Raw genomic sequence first — 24,234 nt, 5'->3', positions numbered from 1 at the left:
ATGAGCGCGCGCGCTGTACGACACTGGCGACATGTGAATTATGACATTAAATCCTTTGTGAACAATCCATATCATTAATCACGACACAGTATTTGTTTGAGCAAAGCAGACTCGTAATTCAAATGCGCCCGGTGATTTATTTATGGGAGTGTGCAATTGATAAAATGCCAGGAAGGAGCAATCTTTTAAAGCACCTCGTACAAAAAACCTCTTTGTCAGAATAACCAACACAATCTGCATAATTTACATTACTTACTTAGAAGTGTGCATCCCAAGCCTGAAAGTAAAGAAGTTTGTTTTCTCCTGTTTATGCCTATTAGCAACAAATTAATTAATCCGCCATCCAAATCCTCGTGAAGCCACCAGCTATACAGTGTTTCTCTTGTTTCCCAGAATACAAAAGGAAGTACAGCGGAAGTGCTGTTGTTTTCGCAACATAATTGTGTCGCTTCACCTAGACATACACTGTATGTAGCATTTTTGTTTGTTTATTTGTTTTAATGAATTCAGAAGCCATTTGAGTTTGAGTTGAGCTTGTGTTTAATTCCATGATCCTCAAATTGGATATTTGAAGGCACTGCAGGAGGTTCATCAGATTATAAAATTTGCGGTTTGAGATTAAGATTTGAATAGTGATCAATTAAGTACTCAAACTTTTTGCTTTCTGTATGCTGATTAGTTCTGCTTTTTACACGCTAGCCTTATTGAAACTTGGAAAACAAAGTCGCTCACACCCTAAAGTGGAAAATGATTGGCTGTCTTTGTGTTCAGCATAACCTGATAGGCTCCTGTTATGGGTGAGAGGGCAAGTTCTGAACCAGAAAGAAGACATGAAAATGGAAGACCATGTGAGAGTTGTCAGTCCAATGAATGATAAATTCCTCCATAAGTGATATTCTTTGTAACAATGAGCTTGCATAGCACAGAAGCAGCTCAGGTTCAGCTTACCACATAAATGTAAAGCCCCCGGCTGCGACTATGGCTGCAGCTAACCATGGCAACAAATAAAGATGCTAATTGCAGCGAGCCATCACAAAGCTGTTTGCCAAATTAACTCAAGAACATCGGTCGGAATGGATGATGTACCTTAATGTTATTTTCTAATTATTTGACCGTTGACAGAAGCAAACAATCCCATTCCTTCTGATGGTCGAAACTGGTCAAACAGTACTTGAAACGAGTCGCAAACGCAGCAGAAAGTAAATGGTTACAACTGGATATGTTCGTCTTTTTGAGAAAATAGAAGACACTTTTTTTTCTTGTTGTATATTAGTTTTTTGATCTGCCACAATAATACAATATATACAAATTTTAAAACTATGAAGTTGAAGATTTTTTCTCAGAACTTTTTAGACGAGATTAAAAATCAATTAATCTCAGATTTTATTAATTCATCTCATTTTTAAATCTCTTGGCAGCATTATTTAACAATTTATAACATCCATGCAAAAACGCTTTAAAAATAAACACTAGATTTTGTAAATGTTAAATAAAATGCTTTAAAGTCATATAAGTAATGTTACAATATGTAGGCTATTCAATTTTATTATTCTAAAAACCCTTTCCAAAATCAGAATGGTTTGACCCAAACCGTCACATTCAGCCAAACATCATCCATCAATCAATTTAAAAATTGATTTAAAATGAAGTGAATGTTTTCTTTTTGAAAACAGAGCTTTCACAAAGATCCCAAAGGTGGACACTTTTTTGTGTTGATCATTTTTACGTGCACATGAGAGACCGTCGGTCTAATTTATTGATCTGCCACTAGGGGGCGAGGAGTTCCTCCGGGGCTCACCATGGCAGCAATAATAAGCAGCCATAAAGTACTGATGAGGTGGCTCAGTGAATATTTATGAAGGGTCCTGCATTGGATCCGCTCTTCATTCCAAACGCTCTCAGTGGGCTTTATAGCCCATGTATAACGACTCATCCCACAGCACCAATCATATAATTACGGACGTCTCCAACTTGAGTGTTCAATTCAACTCCATTTCCCTCCGCCTTTCTGATCCACTATCCATCAATGGTGTGAAAAAGCCCAGCTCCTCCATTTAATATTGTTTGTTTTGTTGTTTGTCAACACAACAGAAGGAGTTGTGGTTCTCTAAAGCTCAGTGTTAAAGAGGCACCCCCGAGAAGAATACACACAGTGTTGCCATGGAGCCCAATTGATGTGCAAATGTTTTCATTTAAATATTTTTAAGAGGATCAGCTCAGATTACGCCAAAGTTTGACAGAGATAATTCGACAGCTTGTGTAGCAGCTTTGTTTGGGGAGACCATCATTCAAGGCACGTCAGACCACCTTCACAAGCCACATAGACTTTTTAATGAAGTTTACTTTGAGAAAAAGGCCAAAGCGCGCACTTCTCGGCCATATGAAGGAAATAGTCTTATTGACGAGAGCCGGTTTAATATTTTAAGTCCCGCGAGGGTCGCGAAATGTGCGCCGGCGGTTTTCTGGTGAAAGGAAAAAGTTTGAGTTAACACGCTCGCTAATTCCATTTAACAACTCTTGAAAAAGAGGAGAAAAAGTGCCAACAAGCTATTATGGTGGCATCCAGCGGATATATTTGCTCTTTTTCCTGCATTATAGATAAATGCACCATGGAGACCCCCCAGTATTTGGGACAAGGGAGAGGAGCTTAAATATTTATGCCTAAGCCTCTGGAGCCCCGCTATTAGTAGTAAAATGTTTTACTTTCTGGGCCTGTCACTCTGCTCAGGCTGCCATTAAGAACGACGCTGACAGGGACCTCCGGGTCAAACACTTTGAGGCAACAAAAGAGCCCGATGAAATCGCTCAGTGAGACCCAAATTACTTCTGTGTCATTGGTGGACAATATTTTCTCCCCACAGCATTCCTCCTTCTGTTAACGCCGTGACCCCGTCCTCTGCATATGGAAAGATTGTTTGTCTACAAGACTGGGCTATGGAGATGAGGAGAAGTTCATGGACAATGTTCCCGGCGGTGTTCCACCCCTGCTGGCGGCGAAGCTCCCCTCCCTTCGTTTTGTTGGGCTTTGTGGAAAAAGTTGATAAAAACAGCTTGTAAATGGAGATGGGTAGTTGAAAATGAACACTTTGGGGTGGAGCAGTGAAGCGGGAAATCCAAATATACAAGATGGTAAAGAAAAGTGGCAAAGGCGAAGGGAGAAAAGACCCTGAGTTGTCTGCACCAAGAAGAGGGCGACATCAACGTATATGAAATACACAATATAGCATCGGCCCGTAGACTTGATAACATCCACTTAATACCATCACAAAATACGTCAAGCCGATCGCAGCAACAAATGTTAATGCTCTGCATGAAAACACAGGAACAGTGATAAGACTTCAATATAAGCCTGACTATGAAATATTATTTGTACACAAATACCTTGATATGCTTTTATTTTGAAGTTGTTCCCAGCAGCAGTGTTACCCTAGACTGCTTGACTGGTTTCTCTAATGCAACTGTTGGGCCCAACTCCCGATAAAAATAAACACTATGTTGTTATGAAATCACGTTAAATCGCTAACAAATTACTTAATTATGCTGAATATGACACACGGCAACTGTCGCCAATGTTTACCGGTGGCTCGGGCTGCGCTATAACTGCATCCAGCATAAATAAGAAGCCAGCTAGCAGCACCTGAGTGCTCCATATAGGCTGGCTTGATAGACTTAAATGACTCTGCACACTTGACACAGCTGCTGTTCCTACTGATCACTTTTGACCAAACCAGGCTGTTTGGGATGTTTCAAATGTGCTGTTTCTTAATAGGGTAGCTGAAATTATATTTGGCCCAAAAAATATTGCAATATTGCAATGGTGGACAATGAGAGGGTGAGCATTTTGGGCTAATGTCAAAATTGAATGAGTTTACTGTATGGTGGCTCTTTACAAAGCAACATTTAGCAATATACATGTTGAAATGACCCATGGTATCAAATAACGGCCGATGACAACAAACCTGTTTTTTGAGTTTGTTTGTGACGTTCTCAAGTCGAGCCATGATTGGTTCCCCGACAACTGTGATTGTGTCATTTTCAATCAATAGCAAGAGGCAAAACGGTCACTCCCTGAAATTGATAAAACAGATGGAGTTAGCTCCGAATTCATATTCCACAAACACAATATTAACCAGAATAACATGTTCAGACAAGTGATGCCAAATCGAAAATAATCGTCAGAACAATTTTTGGATTGACTTCCTTTTTACGCGTTAATATCTAGCCACTTATAGTAAGACCTGGACGGTTCATTATTTGGAAACATTTTCATGCCACTACATTACTGAGGCTCACCATCATTGTTGAGACGATGACATACTGATACAGACGCCATGGCGTACCCCAAATTCAACAGTTGGAGCCTCACATTCAGAGAGCTAAAGAGTTACATTGCAAACACCATCAGAAAGGCACGGAAAGAAATGGGCAGGCAGGGGGAGCTTCAAATCCCCTCTCAACCCTAAGTGGGTGGTCCTCTTTTTTACTGTGGGTAACCGTGCAGTCGCCAAGCATTCGCACGGAGGTTTTGGAGGAGGACTGGCTCTCCAGACGCAACATTCAGCATCCCAGGGCCATACATCCACACAGAATGAGATTCATGCTACACTGACTTTATTTAAGCCAGCAATCCTGGCAGTGGCAGCGCTAAATGACAGCCAGTGCTGGGCTCCTTTTCTCTGGATTAAAGGATGATTCAGGAGTGCTCGACAGAAAAGGCAGAAGAAAGAATTCATTCAGGGAGAAAGAAGTTTATCTGAAAAAGTAACTGAGACTGGCCAAAATGTTTTGAACACACTGTGAGCATGTGCATTGACAGAGAAAGAACCCCCGTGCACCCTGCTCCCTTCCTTTAGTCCGCAGAGCTTTTACACAGCCTTTTCCATTTTAAGAGGTCTCACATATTAAATAATTGTAGTAACTAAATCATGTATTTTACTCATTTCAAATTAAATGAATACTCATTTGGCTGTTTTCACTGGTAAAAAGTTAATGTAGTTTCTACAATCACTCTGATAACCTTTTTTTTGCCCAGTTTTTACTTTTAGAAACACGTTTTGCTATTTTTGTGATTGGCCAAAGATAGATGGATGGATTTTGCCACCTGCTCTCGAAGGAAAATGACATCAGATGTAGTCAGGGCTCAGCCAATTGTGGTTCAGCTTGCCTATACCATAAAAATAGGTGAGCAGTGAATGGCTGTTACCTGAGCACATGTGATGACATTTTCAGTCGACAGCAAGTAGAAAAATGTTTTTATAGGGATTACATTTACATGAAGAAAATTAGTTATGAAATTAATTACAAACATTAGCTTGTTACTGCTAAGTATCTTGTTAACTATTACAAAATATTCCATTCGTTTCCATCCAATAAAAGTTATTTTGTCTATTATTTTAACTTTATGAACATATTCAGTACTAAAGTAATCGATTACATGAGGAAATTAAGTACTAAGATCATCAATTACCTTAGGTATTTAAGTTCTAAGGTAATGGATTACTTTGAGTAATGACATACTACAGTAATTGATGACTTTAGATAGTGAAGTGCTAAAGTAGTCAATTACCTCCGTTAATTATTTGGCATACTCAAGTACAAAAGTAATTAATTACTTCAAGTGTTTGATTAAAAAAGGGTCTAAAAATGGTTAGTCCTAAGTGATACAAGTACTAATGCAATCAATTACTTACATGCCAAATGTAATCAATTACTTAAAGGAATTAAATACTAAACTGGATAATTACTTTAGGTAGTTATGTACTAAAGTAATCATTTAAATAAGGTAATTAAGTAGGAATTGATTACTCTAAGTACAAATGTACAAAAGTAATTGATTACTTTAGGCACTAAGCCAATTGATTACTTTAGCACTTGGCTCATTCAATGCCAGGGATGTATTTTCAAGTTTTTAAAGAGTCCAGACATTAAGTCCCAGATACCTAAGTCTTAAATCGACACTGAAGTACATTAAGGACATTAATTTCCAGATACTTAAGTAATAAATTGATACTTAAGTGTCTCAGTCATTGAAAGTTGAAAACAAACAAGCGTCGAAAACAAGTCGCAAGGGTCAAAACGCACAAATAATCGTACATTTAGGTTTATCTTTGAAATGACAACAATGACAAGCATGCGCAACATTTGAAAAGCCGCTCATTAGTGTCATGGCCTCTATTTGAGCAAGCGCCCTGGCCTGGGAATGCAAATTCCGCCTCGGAGCCAAGCACGGGAACTGTTTAAGTTGGCCCCACATGTCATACATTTCAATGATTTCAAAGACACCCCCAATTAAAAGCTACAAACATGCCTTTGGAATGCGAACTAACACAATTAAAAGTGCTTCGCGAGTGTATTAGAGGAATAAGTTGTGAATTAGCACTTTGAATACGCAAGGCTGTGTTGAGCGGCGGAGCCTTTCACTCGTTTAAGAAGCGGAGGCAAAAGAAGGCTTTTTGAAGTCGGCCAGGCCTCTTTCTTTCCGCCAGCAAAAGAAGATTGAGTCGGCCTAATCTGCTCCTTGTACATTTGAATGTCCTCTGCAAAGAGCTCATCCTGGTTGCTTGATAAAAGCCCAGGTGCAAAGACAGTGGCCGTGCCTAACTTTGTCTCTGCGGGGGCTGTAAATCATGCGTGGGGCGGGGTTGAAACCCACCCTTTGAAGATACCAGCCTGCTTTCCCCGCTGATTTGTGGCCACCAGGGCAAGCCCCTTCCAGCGCAGAGAGGACGTAGCGGGAGGTGGCCTCATAACTCGCCGGTATGCTGGAGGACCCTTCATCACCACGCACAACACACACTCCACGCAAAGACGAGCGGGACTCCTGACTGTCAGGGGTCAAGTGGGAGAAAAACTTGTTGACATGGATTCCATTCGGTCGCAGTGGAAATGTCAATAAAGTTGTTTAAGTGCCCGTATTCGGCATACAAACATTTTTAAACACTGACTGTGTAAAAACTCACCTTGTGAAAATCCAGTCTGTTTATTATTTATATTTGGGTTGGTCATTTTAGTGTCATGAGAATGAACAAAACATATATAAAAATATACAGTATCGCATAGTACACAATTCTAGAAAACATCCATCAAAAAACACTATGTAAGTGATTATACATTTTTTTTATGTACAGGTTGATAAATTAAACAACAAATTGGTACGGACCAAGAAAGTGGGACCACTTAGCAAAATGTTTGCACTTTTTTTTTTTTTGATTCGCCGTACATAGAGAAACAATGTGCAACAGTGTGTGTGTGTGGTTTTTTTTTCCTACAAATGTATTAAACTCCATAGCTACGGGACCCCCAATTTTGAGAAAAAGTCAACTTTCACAGCGTAATATTTGGTTTTATTCTGTATTTCATGGTTCAAAACAGTGAATTTCAGTGAAAAATGAACCAACATCGCTTCTTGGTTTTTCATGCTTTTCTAGCTCTCCTGTAAAAGTTTTTTGTTTCCACCAAGTGTTCCCTTCCCATTGGCCTGTACCCATGTACATGTCAATTAATATACTGTAATTGATTAATCTCATGATTGTCTTTGTCGATTATTCTGATATTTTAAAAGCATGTTTTGATTCTCATCACATTAATTCTTATTATATTGGTATAGAGGACTAAAGAAATCTCAGAATATTTACAGCTGAAATGTTGAGGATTTGGACAATTTTGACTATAGGGCAATTATAAGGGCAACAATTATAGGGCAACATTTGATTATAGGGCAAGGAAAACAAAGCTTTTCTTTATAATAGTATGGTAAACGCAGCCACGTTAGTCTAAATATGTCTAAATATTATGGTTAATAACGAGTTTGGGGCATATGAATTAAGCAGCAAAGATAACTGCTTTTGTGTTCATTTTCTTGTTTGTTATTTGTTAGCTGAGCCAAGAGTAACTGTTATGTCGTTTTCATTCATTGCTGCACTTCTAGATCCAACTCCATCATAGTAGATACCTAAAGTTTTGATTAGTATTCAATTTTGGTTATAACAATGATTTAATTTTCAAATATTTCCCCTGAATAATTTGCTCTTGTCATAAAATAGAACTAAAAATAGCATTCAATTTAAATGACATTAAGTGATCAGACGGTCCAAACTATCAGACTCTTTCTTTTCAATTGTCTACTCCGGTACAATCTAATGACATCCAAAGAAAGGAAATTAGCCGACCATTGCGCTGTCCCTATGACAAACAGAATAATTAAAGTTTGGCTAACGCAATGCCCTGTGAAGCTCCAAGCGACACGCAAGCCTGCACAGCCTTGTTTGTTATATCCGTCCTTATTTACACTTCTTGTCAGCGACAGGCTGGAAGCACAGCAGTGGCTTCCACCGTGGCCCGGATAACAATGAGCTTTTAGGTGAGCAGCCCAGCGAAGCGTTTAGCCGGGGTCCTGCCCCGTCTCGAAAAGAGCCAGAAAAGGTGGTTCTAAAGATCTACCACCGAAGGCGATTAGACTTCAGGCGCACCTTCAAGTTATTGTCAAATAGTTGCAAATGTAGAAAAGCTCAAAGTCTCATGATTTTTTTTTTTTTTTTCACTTTGCAGGTCACAAACAGAGAAGGTTGGCTGCACCAAATTGCGATGATTCTTAAAGTTCTGCTTGTGGCACTTACATGGTGTTTCATCATCCTGTACAACAAATTTAATGACCCCAAAAAAGTAGAAAGGAGTGGCTGTTTTTTTCAATGCATCATCACAAAAAAAGGAGCCAGTGTATGGCTGTGTGTTACTTCAACTTTAAAAGTGGTAACTACTTATTTTTTAATTAGGGACTTTCAGGAGGAGCAAAGATTAATCAATTAATCGGCAGCTAATCAATTACCAAATTAATCAATAAACATTTGTGGTCATCCATTAATCGTTTGGAGACCTAAAATTGGACAAATGCTCGACTGGAAATACCTTCAGAATTTTTGTATCCTATATGAAAACAGATTTAGTATCGTTGAATAGAAAAATAAATAAAATAATTAAAAAGTCAAACTAAATATTGTAATTCATTTTACTTAAGCCAACGAGTAAGCCCAAAAAAACTGCAAGCCCTGCTCACTGTCCAACTTTAAAACTTGTCTAAAATACTTTTCGATTCTTTGGCTTTTATCTCAAAGTGAGACTCGGCACTGTTGTATTGTATTCTGTTTTGTTATTATTTTCCATTTTTACTTCATATCATTGGTATTTATTTATTATTTATCATTTTGTTGATTTATTTTATGTTAACTTACCGTTTTTACTATGTTTGTTATTGCGCGACCAATTTTAAAATATGTACAGCACTTTTCTACTCTGCAATGACTATTTTAAAGAGCCATATAGATACATTTGAGATTAGTTAAATCGACAATGAATTGACAAAATAATTGAGCAATTAATCTAGTGATTCCCAAACAAATTTGCAGCCCCCCCCCACCCTTTGCCAAACACATACATTTTGCTTAGCTTTAAAACATTCCTTTAACAAACATCAATTTTACACTTGAAGAATGTCACTGGTGAGTTGACCAATCCACTGTAATTTGTGAAAATTAAACGCATTCACAGTGGGCCCATGCCCCCCAGTTTGAAAACCTCTAATCATTAAAAAAAAAAAAAAAAAAAAAAAGATTAGTTGAAAGCTTTTTTTTGAAGCAGCATCACATTTGCAGCGATATTTATGGGCGTCGTCGTGTTTGGTTTTTCAAGAAGCAAGGACAGTACCTTAAAAACTGACAGTATATTTCATCATTCACAAAAAAGCCCCAATTCCCAAGTGTGTTGCCGGTTCACATCCCCATTGCAATAGAGATTAGCAACAAGTGCATTGTACCGTCGAGGTGCACAAAAATAACAGTTTAAATTCTGTGTTATCTGAAGCCTGAGTGAATGTATGCACCCATTGAAGCTTTTTTTTTAATGTCTGGTGACTTCCTGAGAAGACAAGCGGCATGTACGGAGGTATCAGCAGCTGCATACGTGCCTCTGATCCGGGCAGCTATTGACTTCCTGAGATTTGAATTAATTACTTGCTTCACAAGAGAAACTGGATTGCGGAGGGAACCCCCTAAGAAGTCCGCTCATTCTTAGGAAACTGCCCCATGGACTTGCAGATGGTTTCAGTGAGATGTGCTTTCCCATAGAGAACAATTACACCAGGGATTGTGGTACTGGCATAAACCTGGAGCACACAAGTCTCCATTCTGAACATCTCAAAACAGCCATAGGGGAGGTTTGTGACTTAACATAAATTAGACCACCAGGGAACGGGCCAATCTGAAGTGGCGGAAGGGCAATATTGCAGATAAACGCACATGAGAAGAACAGACTTATATTAGAAGTAGCTATGAATTTTGGTTAATGTAACACACCGTTATATCTACTTTGTGGCAATTTTGCCTGTGTTCCTTTGCGCATACTGTTTTATTAAACAAAATAAAATCTAGCATATCTGTTTAGTACAAGATGTCCTTCAACCAAATACACCAGCTAAAAAAATGAATGGAGGTACAGCCAAGAACTGGTCACCATTAATGTGTTTTCCTAAATCCAGGAATGACAACTTTGAATAACAAAACTAATTTTTGAGCAGGTGATTGGCAATAAAGGTTTACAAATATGATTTATTCAGGTAAAACTCAGTAAGTGAAATAGGCTGTGCTGCTTATTATTACTTAGCTGAGAGAATCATAAATTACTCATAAGTATCAATTTAACATAGCAATTCATTATTATGTTTACACACACACACACACACACACACATGTCCCCGCTCAGACAAGGACATTTAGGGCAAGATGACATAAACACATGGCCTACAGCAATGATTGCGGAAAAAGACAATTATGTCTCTCGTGATCGACCATAGGAGTAGGCTTTCATGAAAAACTTGAAAATCTCTAGAAATTTGAGGTATATGGTTGTCATCAGACATTCTTAATATTGCTTTCATAATATTATTCAAAATTGATTTAAAAATAATCCACGAATGGTTTGGGTCCTAAAATCATTAACTTATTCAATGCCAGGGACGTATGTTCACGTTTTTTTTTTTTTAAGAGTCCAGACATTCAATCCCAGACACTTAAGTATCAATTTGCAAAAGTATATTTGCATGGTGAAAAGCAATTATGAACACAGAAGACTAAATAACCCAGTTCTGCTTAATTATGAATGACCAACTTTTATAATGTAAATATTTGATAAGCTTTTTTTGTTTATATTCAAACTGTGCTTAGCACCACACTGCTTTCCTCTAGAAATATTATATTTTAGACACATTTCTGCCCATAAATGTTGGTCTGTAAGACAAATTTGCTGGCTAAATCCGAGCATTTAATTCAGCGTGGTCTGTTAAAAAGTGATCAGTAAGAACAGCAACTGTGTCAGGATCTGAGCTTCAAAGTGTACCGACCTTTTTACGTCAATCACACGAGGCTATATTGAGCACTCTGCTAGCTAATACATGCTAGGTGTAGCCATAACGGAGGAAAAGTTGACCTCACCGGGTTTCCGGTGTGTTTTATTGTCATGTCGTGCATGAACAACTGATGCACACTAATAAGCAACTATCTACATTTTTTGGAACTCAAGGACTTATTTTATCCCTACTGGTTACCCATCAATTTATTGGGTACTGCATAATATAATATGGTTAGTATTGTATGCTTTCACCGTCACTCCGACGATATCAGGGAAATCATAATTACATGGCCTGCGACAGAAATGAGGGACACTCCTATGTAAACGATTTGACAATGTCATTGTCTCGAAACTTTTCTATTTTTCACGTGTTGTCTTGAAAACGCGCTCTATTCTTGGTAAGGATTCGGCAAGACAGAATGCCACAATGAGAGTCATTAATGAAGTGTAGAGACAATTACAATTGAGACTCTGCAGGGCTTGTGTTGCCTGAAAGGGATTAAAGTTACCGTAGCGTTTGTATTGCGCTTGCTTTCAATTGGCCCTGGGTCTTGTGTTAGGTCTTGTTAGTGCCAGCAGCCCTGGTTCTTCCTAGTGAAGAGCACACTTGAGCGGTGATGAAGGATCCAGGAACGCAGAATTTACCGGTGGCTGCTAATTAACCCCACATTGTGCTCACTAACAAAGAGACAAAGGAACAAAGTGGAATTTCAATGCAGGAGATAATCACAATCACAATGAGCGCAGCGCTTGGATCGGGCACTTAATAGGGATTTTCACACCAGCCATGACAACATGAGATTGGATCAAAGACAGATGAAGTTGAATTAACGAAACAATGTCGCCTTGTTATGCAATAACAAACAGCCATCTGAGCCGACTCTCAGCTGAGGTTTCCAAGTGAAGAGGCAAGAGAAACTTAGATAAGATGTTATCAGGCGGTAGCAAAAGGAAGGTGGAATCCCTTCTCATACACAAAAGAGGAAATGGACTCTGATCTGGGCTGATTATAGCCGCCTCTTCTTCTATGCCACCGGCTGAATGGCAATTACCGGCAACTTCCTATCCAACATGCCGCCCGCCCGGCCCCTCCGAGGATCCCTTGACCCGGCAGGTTACCCAGAGGGGTGAAACGGGAGCTGTCAAAACTCACGCCTCCTTGCTCCAGCTGCTGCCCCACGGGGCTATCGCTGGCGTAACTCCCGCTAATCAGCTCCAACGCATCTCTACAAGTAACTGGCCCCGAGTGGGTGAAGGCCCCTTCTCACCTCTGCTACTGGGCTCACCTTTGAAGTCCCGCGCAAGTGTTAGTTTACGGCAGGAGAGGCCATGATAAGATCCCAAGGAGCGGCGAAGAATTAGCTCCTTGTCACATGTTTGAAAGGGGAAACAGCAGGCTGATAAAATCCACAGAATCTGTTACAGTTGTAACACGTCACAGCTAAAGCACTTGAGAAGGAAAAACACAGTTGTGGCAAATCTGTTAAGTACCTTCATTAACGCTGCTTGTTTGTCTCTACTGGCTTCCCACACTCAGGCTGTGCATGAACAAGCATTTGGTCGGACTGCATTGCCAACAGAAAGCACGCCCTTCACAAGCGTGCACAACCTCCTATCGGGTCTATTAAGTGCTTCCATGTCGCTAAATAATGAAACAGCAGAGGACTTGTGAGAGACATGTCAGATGTAATAGCTGCAGGTTGTCAAGGCTGGAGACTCCAGTTTGACGGATGCCGTTCTGTTGGTTCTGTCTCACCTTGTCTCGACCCGCCCGACGCGAACAGGAGCCAATAAAGGGAGGCGGAACAAAAATCTGCACATGAACTCAAAACCGTATTACGGGCGGGGAATGTGGCTGCCCCTCTGAATTTATTATGTATCACTCAAATGAAATGTACTTATAGTGTGAAAAGTGGACCTGAGTTAAGAGTTTTCTGAATGTCAACTTTCTGAGACGAATAAAAATCAATGCAAGACTGCTTATGTAAACATGGTGAGGCAGCATTTAGCTGATATGCTGCACGCAAGTGGAACCAGCTACCACAAGAAGATAAGTCATCCGTGAGAGTAAATGATTTTAAATCCAGGTATTTTTGAAATACCTTTGGTTATTTTTTAAAAATGTGTACATTAATTTCACAGTATGGTCTGGTATATTTAGAAATATTTGATTTACTTCATCATTAAATGTTTTTCCCTAGCCTTGCCTTAAAAACACATTAACCATTCTAGACAATCAAAAAACACACCATCCCAATAGTTAATGATATTTTAACACCAAAAGTTGTCGCAATCCATTTTTGACCTAAGTTGAATTATTTTTGTCCCAATTGTTTTCCTGCGTATTTTTTAAACAAGATGCTTTACAATAAAAAAAAACTGGGTCAAAAATAACTCAAATTGACCCAAAAAGGGACCCATTTGACTTGTCCTTTACTTTTATATATTTTACCTCCAAAAAAATTTGGCAGGCCATTTTTCACCCAATTCGGGTTGTTTTTGACTAAATGATTCATCCACCCATTGCTGCTAATCCTGACTAGGGTCGCAGGCTTGCTGGTATCTATCCCAGTTGTCTATGGGCAGTAGGCATGAGATACCCTTAACTGGTTGCCAGCCAATCGCAGGGCACAGAGGAACGAACAACCATTCACGCCTAAGGACAATTTAGAGTGTCCAAAACACCTGCCATGCATGTTTTTGGAGTGTGGTAGGAAACCGGACTGCCGCGAAAGAACCCAAGCAGGCGCGGAGAGAACATGCAAAGTCCACACAGGGGCAAATTGAATTTGAACTCGGGACTCTGAACTGTGAAGCGGACGAGCTAACCACTCTTTCAGTGAGCCGACCCGACTGAACAGTTTTCCAGTGTTTTTCCAATTTTTTAACAACATTCTTTAACAAAATTCTTTATATTGTCAAAATAGTTGGGTCAAAAACAATCTGAACTAGGTCAAAAAAGGACCAACTCTTTATGAGTTCATCATTTTAACTAGAAAGTTGGTTAAGTCCATTTTTGACCCATTTTGGGTTATTTTTGACTCAATTCGATTGCAGTTTAATTTTTAACCAACATTTTTATACTCTTAAAAAGAGTTGGGTCAAAAAGAGGAGAAAAATGACCCCCTATGCCAACGATATGTAGTGTACATGTGAAAGATGTACAAAAAAAAACTTTACATGAATGATTTGATGGACCATAATGATTTTTGTAAAACACTGAAAAATTATCACGAATTATTACTATCATCGACACATACCACTTTTGGCAGATGTTGAGATCTTTAGTACTACGACAAACACCAAATGCGAATGGGTCCAAGCCAAACAGTGAAGACTGAAAATCAAGTTTTCCTTTTGTAAAGACTCCAAATAGAATCTCATACGAACATGTCTGTAGCAATCATGTCAAAAATCGGGGAACACCCGGCAAATCTGAATCTCTTATGACGTCCACTGTCTGCTGCTGCGGTGGAGTTTGGCCACCCACTGACATAATTTGTTTCACAGTCACCAGCCAGCAGCATGAATTAGATGTTGACACTCTAATTTCATGCACACACGGGTGTTTGACTGAGCCGGCCAAGGAAAGCTTGTGCCCTGCACTGCCTTTCCTCCCAGCTAGCCGCTACACCTGCCCTTTGCCCTCCCCCGTTGCCATGTAACATGTTTGATCTAGGCCATATGAAGACGAGAGAGGTTACTTGAGTCATTTTTATTTTGCCAAATTAAATAAAAAAATAGGACATACAGCAAACGTTCACATCACAAGAATAGAGGTAAAGTGGTTGTTCCATTCTACCTAATATAAGGGGTAAAAAAAAAAAAATACTAAATCTGTTTACAATACTGCACAGCACCAAGGGAAAATATTTGGTTAACTTTGTTGTTTGAAAAAAAAAAAGCTTGCAAAGAAATTAAAACAGCCAGCAGGCATGTTTGAAAATGTCAGAGTCCTGCCCAAACTTGACACATTTGCAGAGGAAAAGAGATGTGTTTTGTCCATCAGTGATTACTTTTGCTTTTTTTTTTCCCAGAGAAGTCAGCAATAACTGCCTGCTGTCTGAAAACTGGGCGAGCTATACCTGCTGCCGTTTGTGAATGTCCTCATTCTGTCAGTGCCAAATGTGAACTCTTTTTCAACTCCAGTGACCAGCAGGTAAACACACATGCTATATATATATATATATATATATATATATATATATATATATATATATATATATATATATATATATATATATATATATATATATATATATATATATATATATATATATATAATGAAATGTAATCCCCTGTATGTCCCCTTTACAACAAATCTGACAGTTTTCCTTTTGCTGTGAGCATAAATCCACAAGATAAAGCCATAAACAAATAAGTTGTTTGCCAGAGCCAGACAACGGGCAGGTTTTACGAAACACTCACATCCTCTTGACAAATAGCCAAACAATAAACACATAGTAAATAACAACAGCCCCGTCTGTATCAGTTCCCCATACTTGAGGTTAAGTTGAGTTTATTGCAGAGGCCACCGCCCGCATGCATTAAGCAAATCATAAATTATACATGCTAATTACCTTGGGCCTCCACTTTAATGAATTATTTTAATTAAACTACAACACTGAGGTTTTGCATGCAGTACATATTTCATCCCACGCTGGAGATGACCTTCGTCGTTGTCTAAGTGGAACATAGTGGAGCAACAAGGACAATGCCAGCAACGTAGGTGAGGAATTATCAAATTAAAACTTGCTTCATGAGTTGATTCTTGCTTTTTTCATAGAGAAACTAAAATGTGTCAATGCCATTTTGCTCTGGATGTGCTTCCTGATTAATTTTGACTGAAGTAATTCTCAAAACCCTGGCTCATTTTTTTTTCTTCCTCACACCTGTTCCACCTGACTTTCATCCCTAAATTATTATTTGAGCCCCGTTCTCCATATTTTCATTTGGTATCAATTCCTTCTCTCAATAGATAACACTTTAAAATTGTATATTGTAAATAAATATATACATGTATAAACATACACATTTGTGTGTTTATTTAAGTAAGTGTGCCCATCTAACTGTGTATCGAATAGAAAACTGTTTTAAATGTACAAGTGTACAAATTGTTTTATTTATAGGCTATCCATATACTGTATGTTCACAGAAACAGACTAATACTGTGTAAATAATACAATGTGTGTGCATATATATATATATATATATATATATATATATATATATATATATATATATATATATATATATATATATATATAAATATATGTGTGTGTGTATGTGTGTGTGTATGTGTGTACATTTCTGTAAATTTACAGAAATTTGTTACAGTGTATATATTTTTATACTTTTTTGTTTGCGAGTGTGCGTGTGTGTGTGTGTGTGTGTGTGTGTGTGTGCGTGTGTATTTGTGTGTTCACAATAATATTGCAATAGCTCATAAAAAAAACACCTCCATTTTTTAGTTAAAATTCATATGGTGAAAACATCAATTTTCTCTTTGAATTTTACCAATATACACACACTCCACATTGAGTAAAGAAAATGCCAATAGTAAAAATAAATATTTGTGTCTTACATGTTTGTATAATGAGGTGAAATTACATTTTATTTATCCTGAAAGGTTCTGGGTATTTTTTTTTATACTATTCGGTCAAAAATAAACGCATGTAACGTATTGTCCTAGTTCCAACATTAGCAATCAATCAAGACTTAACGTTGCTCCGACAACACAAAAGTGAAAGAAAAAAAAAACTGACACTGTTGTACAAACAGTCGATGGGGGAGGGGTGGATTTAAATTCCAAAAGGGTCTCGCAGCTCGTTTCCTAGTTCCCCAGTCAGCAATGTGTTTGTGAAAAAAATCAGGCTTTTTGTCTTGCTGAAAAAGGCTAAATCTACATTGGTGGCCCAGTTGAAGTTTGCTATTCTTTGCACTTTCAATCCGAGTGAATGAAGCTGAATGAAGTGGCCCGATCGCCTTTATTTGATCTAGTCCATTGCATAAAGTGACGGAATGGATTTGTTTAATGCCCTGCGATGGACTGACTGGCGCTGCTTGAATTGAGTTTAAATAACGCAGAAAACATCAAATTAAAGAAATTAAAAATTGTAGAATGTGTTTTGCTCAATTAATAAATTTAGTGTGCAAAACGGAGAGAAAAATTCGCATGCATCATAACTGTAAAATATCGATTATTCCATTAGCCGCTGTAAAACGTTGTGCGAATCCGGGGTGCGGATCGCTTGTTAAAATGTTTTTTGTTGGACTTTTTTCTTTTTGTGGCGCACAGCTTGATGAATGAGCACACTTGTCTGAGCTGTGGCCATGCCGCGGCTGCACCGTGCATTCTAATGGCGAGCACAAATCATGTCTGTCTGTTGCAGCTTCGAGGAAAAATTATACAAGTTGGGATTAAGCAAGTCGCAAATAAGAACAATTATTATCATGCAGTTGACTTGTTCAATTTGATGGTTGCATATTTATGATAGCAAAAATTATTATTTCAAATAAAAATGATTACAAGAAACATTTTATTCATTTACTTCACTTTTAATGAGAAAATATTTTGGACGACCTTTTTCCAATCCATTGCAGAATGTTTGCACACTTTAAAAAGTACGCATGCTTGCAAAAAAAAAAGAAACGAAAAAAAAACAATAACATGAACATTAACACATTTTTCTTAGTTTTGAATGCATGCTTCACTTTTAAAAGAAAACGTACAAATTTACAGCAACTGATGCACGTGGTCACCACAGTCGTTTTTAAATTAAATGCTTCACAAAACACATATTTTTCTGGAAAATAGATATCTAAAACGTAGAACTAAAAAGTGCATTTTACAACATTTCAGTTATTTGCAATATTCACATCTGGCATTTTTGAGCACGTCACATACTTTCTGATGATTTTTCTTTTTGTGATTTTTTTTTTTTTACAGAGAAATCTAGCCTATTTGGTATCACTCCATTATTGGAGGAAAGCGTCATTCCAGTGGCCACACAGAAAAGTGTGCAAAAGTTTTGCGCGTATAAAACTGAAAGCTCCCCGTGTGGGGCCTTAGAAAACCTCTCCGTTTTTTGTGAAACTTTTTTCAAATAATTTATATTTTCTTGAAGAGCAATACTGTGCTGGACTTTTTCGGGACACGCATGGTTTAAAGCGACACATTCAACATATATATATATACACACACATACACACACACACATACACACACACACACACACACACACACGAGTGAATCAATATGCAACTCGCCTTTGAGTCCGACGTACGACAAGGATATAGAAACTTTGGAAGTTGTGGGATTCTTTTTTTTTTTTTTTTTTTTTGGTCAGTGCACAGCCACCGACTGGAGAGTGGCGGGGCCGGTGAGCGTCTCGCCGGGGGCGGCGGGGCTGCTTTGGCTAGTGGCAGTCTGCGGGGAGGTCGGGCTGAGGGACTGGGGCGAGTTGGACTGCAGGAAGGCGGGCAGGTGGTGCGGGAGCGCCGAGAAGCCCGCCATGGAGGTGGGCGTGGGCTTGATGGGCACTGGGATGGCCGGGAGAGTCTGCGCCCCGTGACACAGCGACTTGATGCCGGGCACGCCGTAAGCGCCGTAGTCGGCCGGCGCCATGGCCGCCGCCGCCGCCGCGTCCATCACGCCGCCGTTGTACATGTGCGGCCAGGCCGTGGTGAGCTGGTTGTGCAGCGGGTAGCCGGCCGACATGGACTGCATGGTGGAGAAGGCCAAGCTCCCCGGGACCTTGTACTCTCTTGCGATGATGTTCTCGATGGCGAACGGGTGCTTGAAGGTGGAGCCCTGGGACACCCCGAGGTTGTAGGTGGACATCTGGGGCAGGTGCGTGCCGGTGGCCGCCTGCAGAGCGCTCAACCGCAGCTTGGCCTGCTGCTGGAGGTAGTGGGCGGCGTCCGACGGTTTGCTGGGGGCCAGGTGATGGTCGGAGGCGCCCAGTACCTTGAAGCGCTTGCGGCGCCGCAGGAAGCTTCCGTTCTCGAACATGTCCCCGCAGCTGGGGTGCAGCGCCCAGAAGCTGCCTTTGCCCGGCTGGTCCGGGCGCCGCGGGATCTTGATGAAGCAGTCGTTGAAGGACAGGTTGTGCCGCAGCGAGTTCTGCCACCGCTGCGTGTTTTCTCGGTAGTAAGGGAAGCGGTCCATGATGAACTTGTAGATTTCGCTCAGGGGGAGCATCTTCTCCGGGCAGCTCTGGATGGCCATGGCCGTCAGGGAGATGTACGAATACGGGGGCTTCTGGTCGCTGTACGTGTTTCTCCCCGGACGAGGCATCCTCGATAAAGTTTACACCCCCCCCACCCTCCGAAAAACAACAACGAAGTATAGTCACCCTTAATTCCTTGGCGCGAGTTTCTTCATGCAGGAGGAGTTCGCTCGGACGCCTTTTTTTCTCGGCTCGTCCCGCTAGATGAGCTCACAAGACTTCATCGCGGCGTCCCGGACTAAGTGGATGATTCCTCCATGGCCCTCCTCGAACCATCTGATAGTTTTATGTGGTGACATGAGCAGAAAAGACCCCCGCCGAGGAGCTTCCATTAATGTGCCACCTCTTTGCTATCACATGACAATTGCCATGGGAGGAGGAGGGAGGAGGGGGCGGGGGGGCGGGGGGGGGCGCGAGGGAGGAAGGCATAATCTGGTTTCATTTACACCAATTTACATGGACACCTTGGGCCAATGGAAATCATTTCCATTTGAAGACAGAAAAAGGGGTGAAAAGGCTCGGCCGCCGGAATTGAACTGCGATGGCACTCGGTGTGTGGAGGTATGCGCTGCTTATGCTTGACACTTGCACACATGTTCAGCATACAACTGCATCGGAAGTCTGATTTTTGATTTATTTTAGAGGAAAATGCGAGTGTACGGTTAATTAAAACGTGTAAAGGCCCGTGTGCTGTTTTTAGTATTCATGAGAAAATGTATTTCTGAAGTGAGGTTAACAAAAAATAAATATACATTCACTGCCATCGACGTTTATAGACGTCAAAGATCTCTCTTTAATGGGTTGCGGCTATTGAAGTCACACAACTAGGCTGGCAGTGAATGAGTTAATTAGAGGGGGGAAATTAATCAAAAACTAATCAATGGTTGAATTAATCTATAATTATTTTGATAATTGAATTATCTTTTGGAGACCTACAATATTCCAAATCATCAGAATACCAGCCTCTCCATCTCTCTCTAATTTTTGTCTTCTATGAAAGGAGACGGATTATTATTGGGTCAAGTCAAAATAAATAATTACAAGCATCCGCTTTTATTATGGAAAGCAATTATCAATACCGTAGCCAAACTGTTGATCAAATCATTTAAAAAGTCGATTTTATTTTCTGCATCATAAAAACAGTAGTCAAAATTAGCCTAAATGTTGTGTGTGTGTGCGTATGTGTGTGTGTGTGGGGGTGGGGGGGGGGGGGTAATCAAACTCAACGTTTTGGGTCTCTAACCTTAAAAGTTTGGTCCTATAAATTAAAAACACACACAACAAATACAACTTTGTTTTGCTTTGGTTAAACCCAAAATGTTGGGTCAAAATGAAAAAAATGGTTGTTTTTCAGGTCATTAATTTTGACCCATTTAAATGACACAGCCAAGTCTCATGTCAGTCTCTTTTTAACTCGATCTGGGTTTTACTTCACCCAACAGTTTCTATAATGTGCAATGACAGTTTGAGAAAATGTCCTGTTTCTGGTTAACAGGATAAAAGCTGAGCGTTTTTTTTAATCCGATCAATTGTCGTTTAATTTATCGTTAAAACGTCGTTATTTACTGCCCTATGATTGAAATGAATAAAAACTAATTGAAATCATTGTTAAAAATATAATCTCGTGTTTATCTTTATGTAATTAAAGAATTGAGGTATTGTTCCACTGTTTACAAAAAAGCTGCACAGTAAACATTATGGAGGAAGTGGACGTGTGAAAACATTCCAACACAATGCAAACAATGCTGTCCAAACTGCAACTTCATGAGGCAATCAGCCCCATTGTGTTTATGGAAAGCAGACTGAGAAGTACTTCAGGAATGCAAATAAACCCTTGAAGATGGTGTGGTGCAAAACTGTATAAAATATCCATAAGTCAATTATATGAATGTGAAAAGCAAATGGGAAGCCTATTTTGAACGACTGCTATTCAAGCTTTTTTTTCCCCCTTTTTCTCTGGTCATGCAGGGCCACCTTTCCGCTTGGAAGGTTTGCAATGGCAAGGACCACACACACGCACACGCAGATTTGCTCATAATTTATGCTAATTCCAAAACCTCACCCCTTCCTCACCCACCACCGCCACCCCAATAAATCCACAATGCGCCCCATCACCAGTCTGACGGATTACAGAAAAGAATCGCATTGCGGGGGACATTTTGGGCCACAAAAAAAAAAAAAAAGCAAAAGCTGCTCCTGGAAGAGCATCCTGTCGACTGCACACACAAAAAGAGATTATTTGGAGAGGGACGTAATAAAATAATGTGTAATTTTTCAAAAATATCTTTTTTTAACAGCGCACCTTTTTTTTTTTTGGGGGGGGGGGGGGGGGGGGGGGCTTCCCCGCAGAGTGGCTTTTAACACCTGTCAGTTCCTATTAATGTTAAGCCCAAAAGGTTTTGTGCAAAAGGAAGTGCGGATAATGACAACACATCGCCATGGATAAACAACTTTTGACACCCATTCATCGGTGCATTTACCAAAACGATAAAAGGGGGATTTTATTTTATTGTGTTTAATTCGCTCGCGTAAAAGTCAAATCACATCATCTGGAAATTAATGCCGTAAATGTCACCTGCGTTTTTACACGCCATTCTTCTTTACGCATATTAGCCTATAATTGAAATCGGTCGTCTTTGTGTATTTTATTTGTTTATGTGCAGTTTTAAAAAATCGCCATGATTTTTTTTTTTCTCGTGCACAAATGTGACTCGAAGTTGATACAATGCATCTGAAAATACCGCCATGACCCATGAGAGTGAATGGGCTCTCATAGCTGCACCTAAACTCCCCAGTTCAAGCAGCAGTAGATCAAGTCTGCACTATGTTTGGTCATTTGTAGAAAAAAAACGAACAAAGGTTGAGATAAGCCAAATTGCATTGCACTTGTGAACCGTGCCTCAGTCTGAAGTATAGAGAAGGGGGGTACACCCAAGAACAATTTTGTGCGAGATTTTTAAAAAAGGAAGGAAAACAAAGGGCGCTCTCTGCAACATCTTAAAGTAGAGTAGTGAGGCGTGACATTCCCAGGGTGACGAGACACAAAAGCCGAGGTCACGGGGATGAAAAAGAGAATCAAACAGCCACTTTCACACGTCTGCCCTCCTCCGCCGCCCCCTCCTCATCCCCAGCACACAATAGGAAACAAATGTTGTTAAAAGAGGATCGATGCCATTCATCCTAAAGCAGCGAATGATAGCCAAACAATATTGTCACACACTGAGACCGGTTGAGAGATGCTGCCACCCAGAGTCACGTAAGGGTGGGAGAAAAAAAAAGATTTATGGAACCAACGTGGGGCTCAGTTTTGTAAATAAACGAATTAATTTTGGACCAATTTAAAGCTTGTTGTACGGGTTTTTTTTTTTTTTTTAATGAAAATGCTGTCTTAATTGTCACCTTTCTCATAACGTATGAACCAGAGTATTTTATTTAACATAAAAAAAATCTATATTGTTTGTAATTTTCATTTTGGGGAAATTATTACGCATGCTTTTTAACGTACATCTCCCCGAAAACGTCTTGCAAAAGCCCAATTTTAAAGGAGAATATATATATATATATATATATATATATATATATATATATATATATATATATATATATATATATATATATATATATATTAAAATAAATCTACATTTTTTTTTTTTTTAATTTTGCGAGACTAAGGATTTAAAGATTTGTCATGGCTCGTGCATGAGTGCGAAAACAATTTCCAAGTCAACCAATAGGTCCGCGATTCTAATTAAGTCCGCGGTGATTTCAGCCCCCCGGAGATATTTTACGGTGCAATTAAGGACGCTCTGATGGCAAGGTATGAATATTCAGCAGAATGACAATTAATTAGCAGACGGAGGGTCCTCACAAGGAGCTCCTCAATGCCAAAATTAGCCCATGTGACGGGACACTCGCACTTCTTAAAGGCCATCCTCGCCAGCTCAATATGCGCTGGGAGAAGAGCGCTGCGTGAAAAGCCTCATCTGGACTGCCGCTACATTTTTATTTGCATGTTTTTCTCTTTTCTTCAATGTGATCAAACAAGGGAGTGCTCCTCGTCCCACTCCATTAGCTGTTTTGTGCGCGGTGACATCAGAAAGGGAGTACCTGGAAATAGACCTCGGGGCTTTCAGAGCATATGTTCGGATTATGCTTAATGGTCTAATTACATAAATTAGGCATTCATTATACGGTACATCATCTGTAACCGATATCTCAATTGTGCGGGAGGCGGGAACGTCTAATTCAATTTGTACTAGTGTGTTCTCTTCTAATTAAATGTTGAGAAGAAGAGAAGATTTTTCAATCAATTTATTGCTTTCCTTAAAAAGTGCGATTACACACCTTGCAATATTTTTCAAATTATGAACATAGAAACGATGATGTATTTATTCAAACGCATGCAAATGAAGGGGTAGCAGTTGCACTATATGGCCATCAGATGGGGACAACCAGGGGAGATAAGATCACAATTATTCTAGTCTAAATTTGTATTAAACCACGATACAGTCAAGATTGTTCATTTCTTTTGATTTTTTTTATTGTTGTAGTTTTAATTCGGAGTTATGAATAAATACACTGCCTCACAAAGGTGTGGATGAATAAA

General features: G+C 39.6%; 1 protein-coding gene and 1 long non-coding RNA gene across 2 annotated transcripts in view; both read right to left on the bottom strand.

Moving 5' to 3' along the window:
* Positions 1-24,234, bottom strand: part of LOC148422509 (uncharacterized) — a 61,279-nt gene that overhangs the window by 11,125 nt on the left and 25,920 nt on the right. Inside the window, exons 4-5 of the long non-coding RNA XR_015865896.1 lie at positions 6,653-6,824; positions 3,960-4,068 (exon numbers count right to left, since the gene is read on the bottom strand). This is a non-coding gene — a long non-coding RNA (uncharacterized LOC148422509). The remainder of the gene's footprint in view (positions 1-3,959; positions 4,069-6,652; positions 6,825-24,234) is intronic.
* On the bottom strand, positions 18,701-19,968 carry foxb1a (forkhead box B1a). The gene has a single exon (XM_088418392.1). The coding sequence runs from the start codon at positions 19,694-19,696 to the stop codon at positions 18,743-18,745; it is 954 nt and encodes a 317-aa protein (XP_088274518.1). The 5' UTR covers positions 19,697-19,968; the 3' UTR covers positions 18,701-18,742.

Source organism: Hippichthys cyanospilos, chromosome 6 (genome assembly GCF_059441005.1).
Source record: "Hippichthys cyanospilos isolate Australia breed blue-spotted pipefish chromosome 6, RoL_Hcya_1.0, whole genome shotgun sequence".
Classification (NCBI taxonomy): domain Eukaryota; kingdom Metazoa; phylum Chordata; class Actinopteri; order Syngnathiformes; family Syngnathidae; genus Hippichthys; species Hippichthys cyanospilos.
Note: the sequence above shows the minus strand (reverse complement) of the source record. Positions and strands in the feature narration are given on the sequence as shown.

Excerpts from the sequence above, each read along its gene's own strand:
- foxb1a (XM_088418392.1), bottom strand. The coding sequence starts at position 19,696 with ATGCCTCGTCCGGGGAGAAACACGTACAGCGACCAGAAGCCCCCGTAT.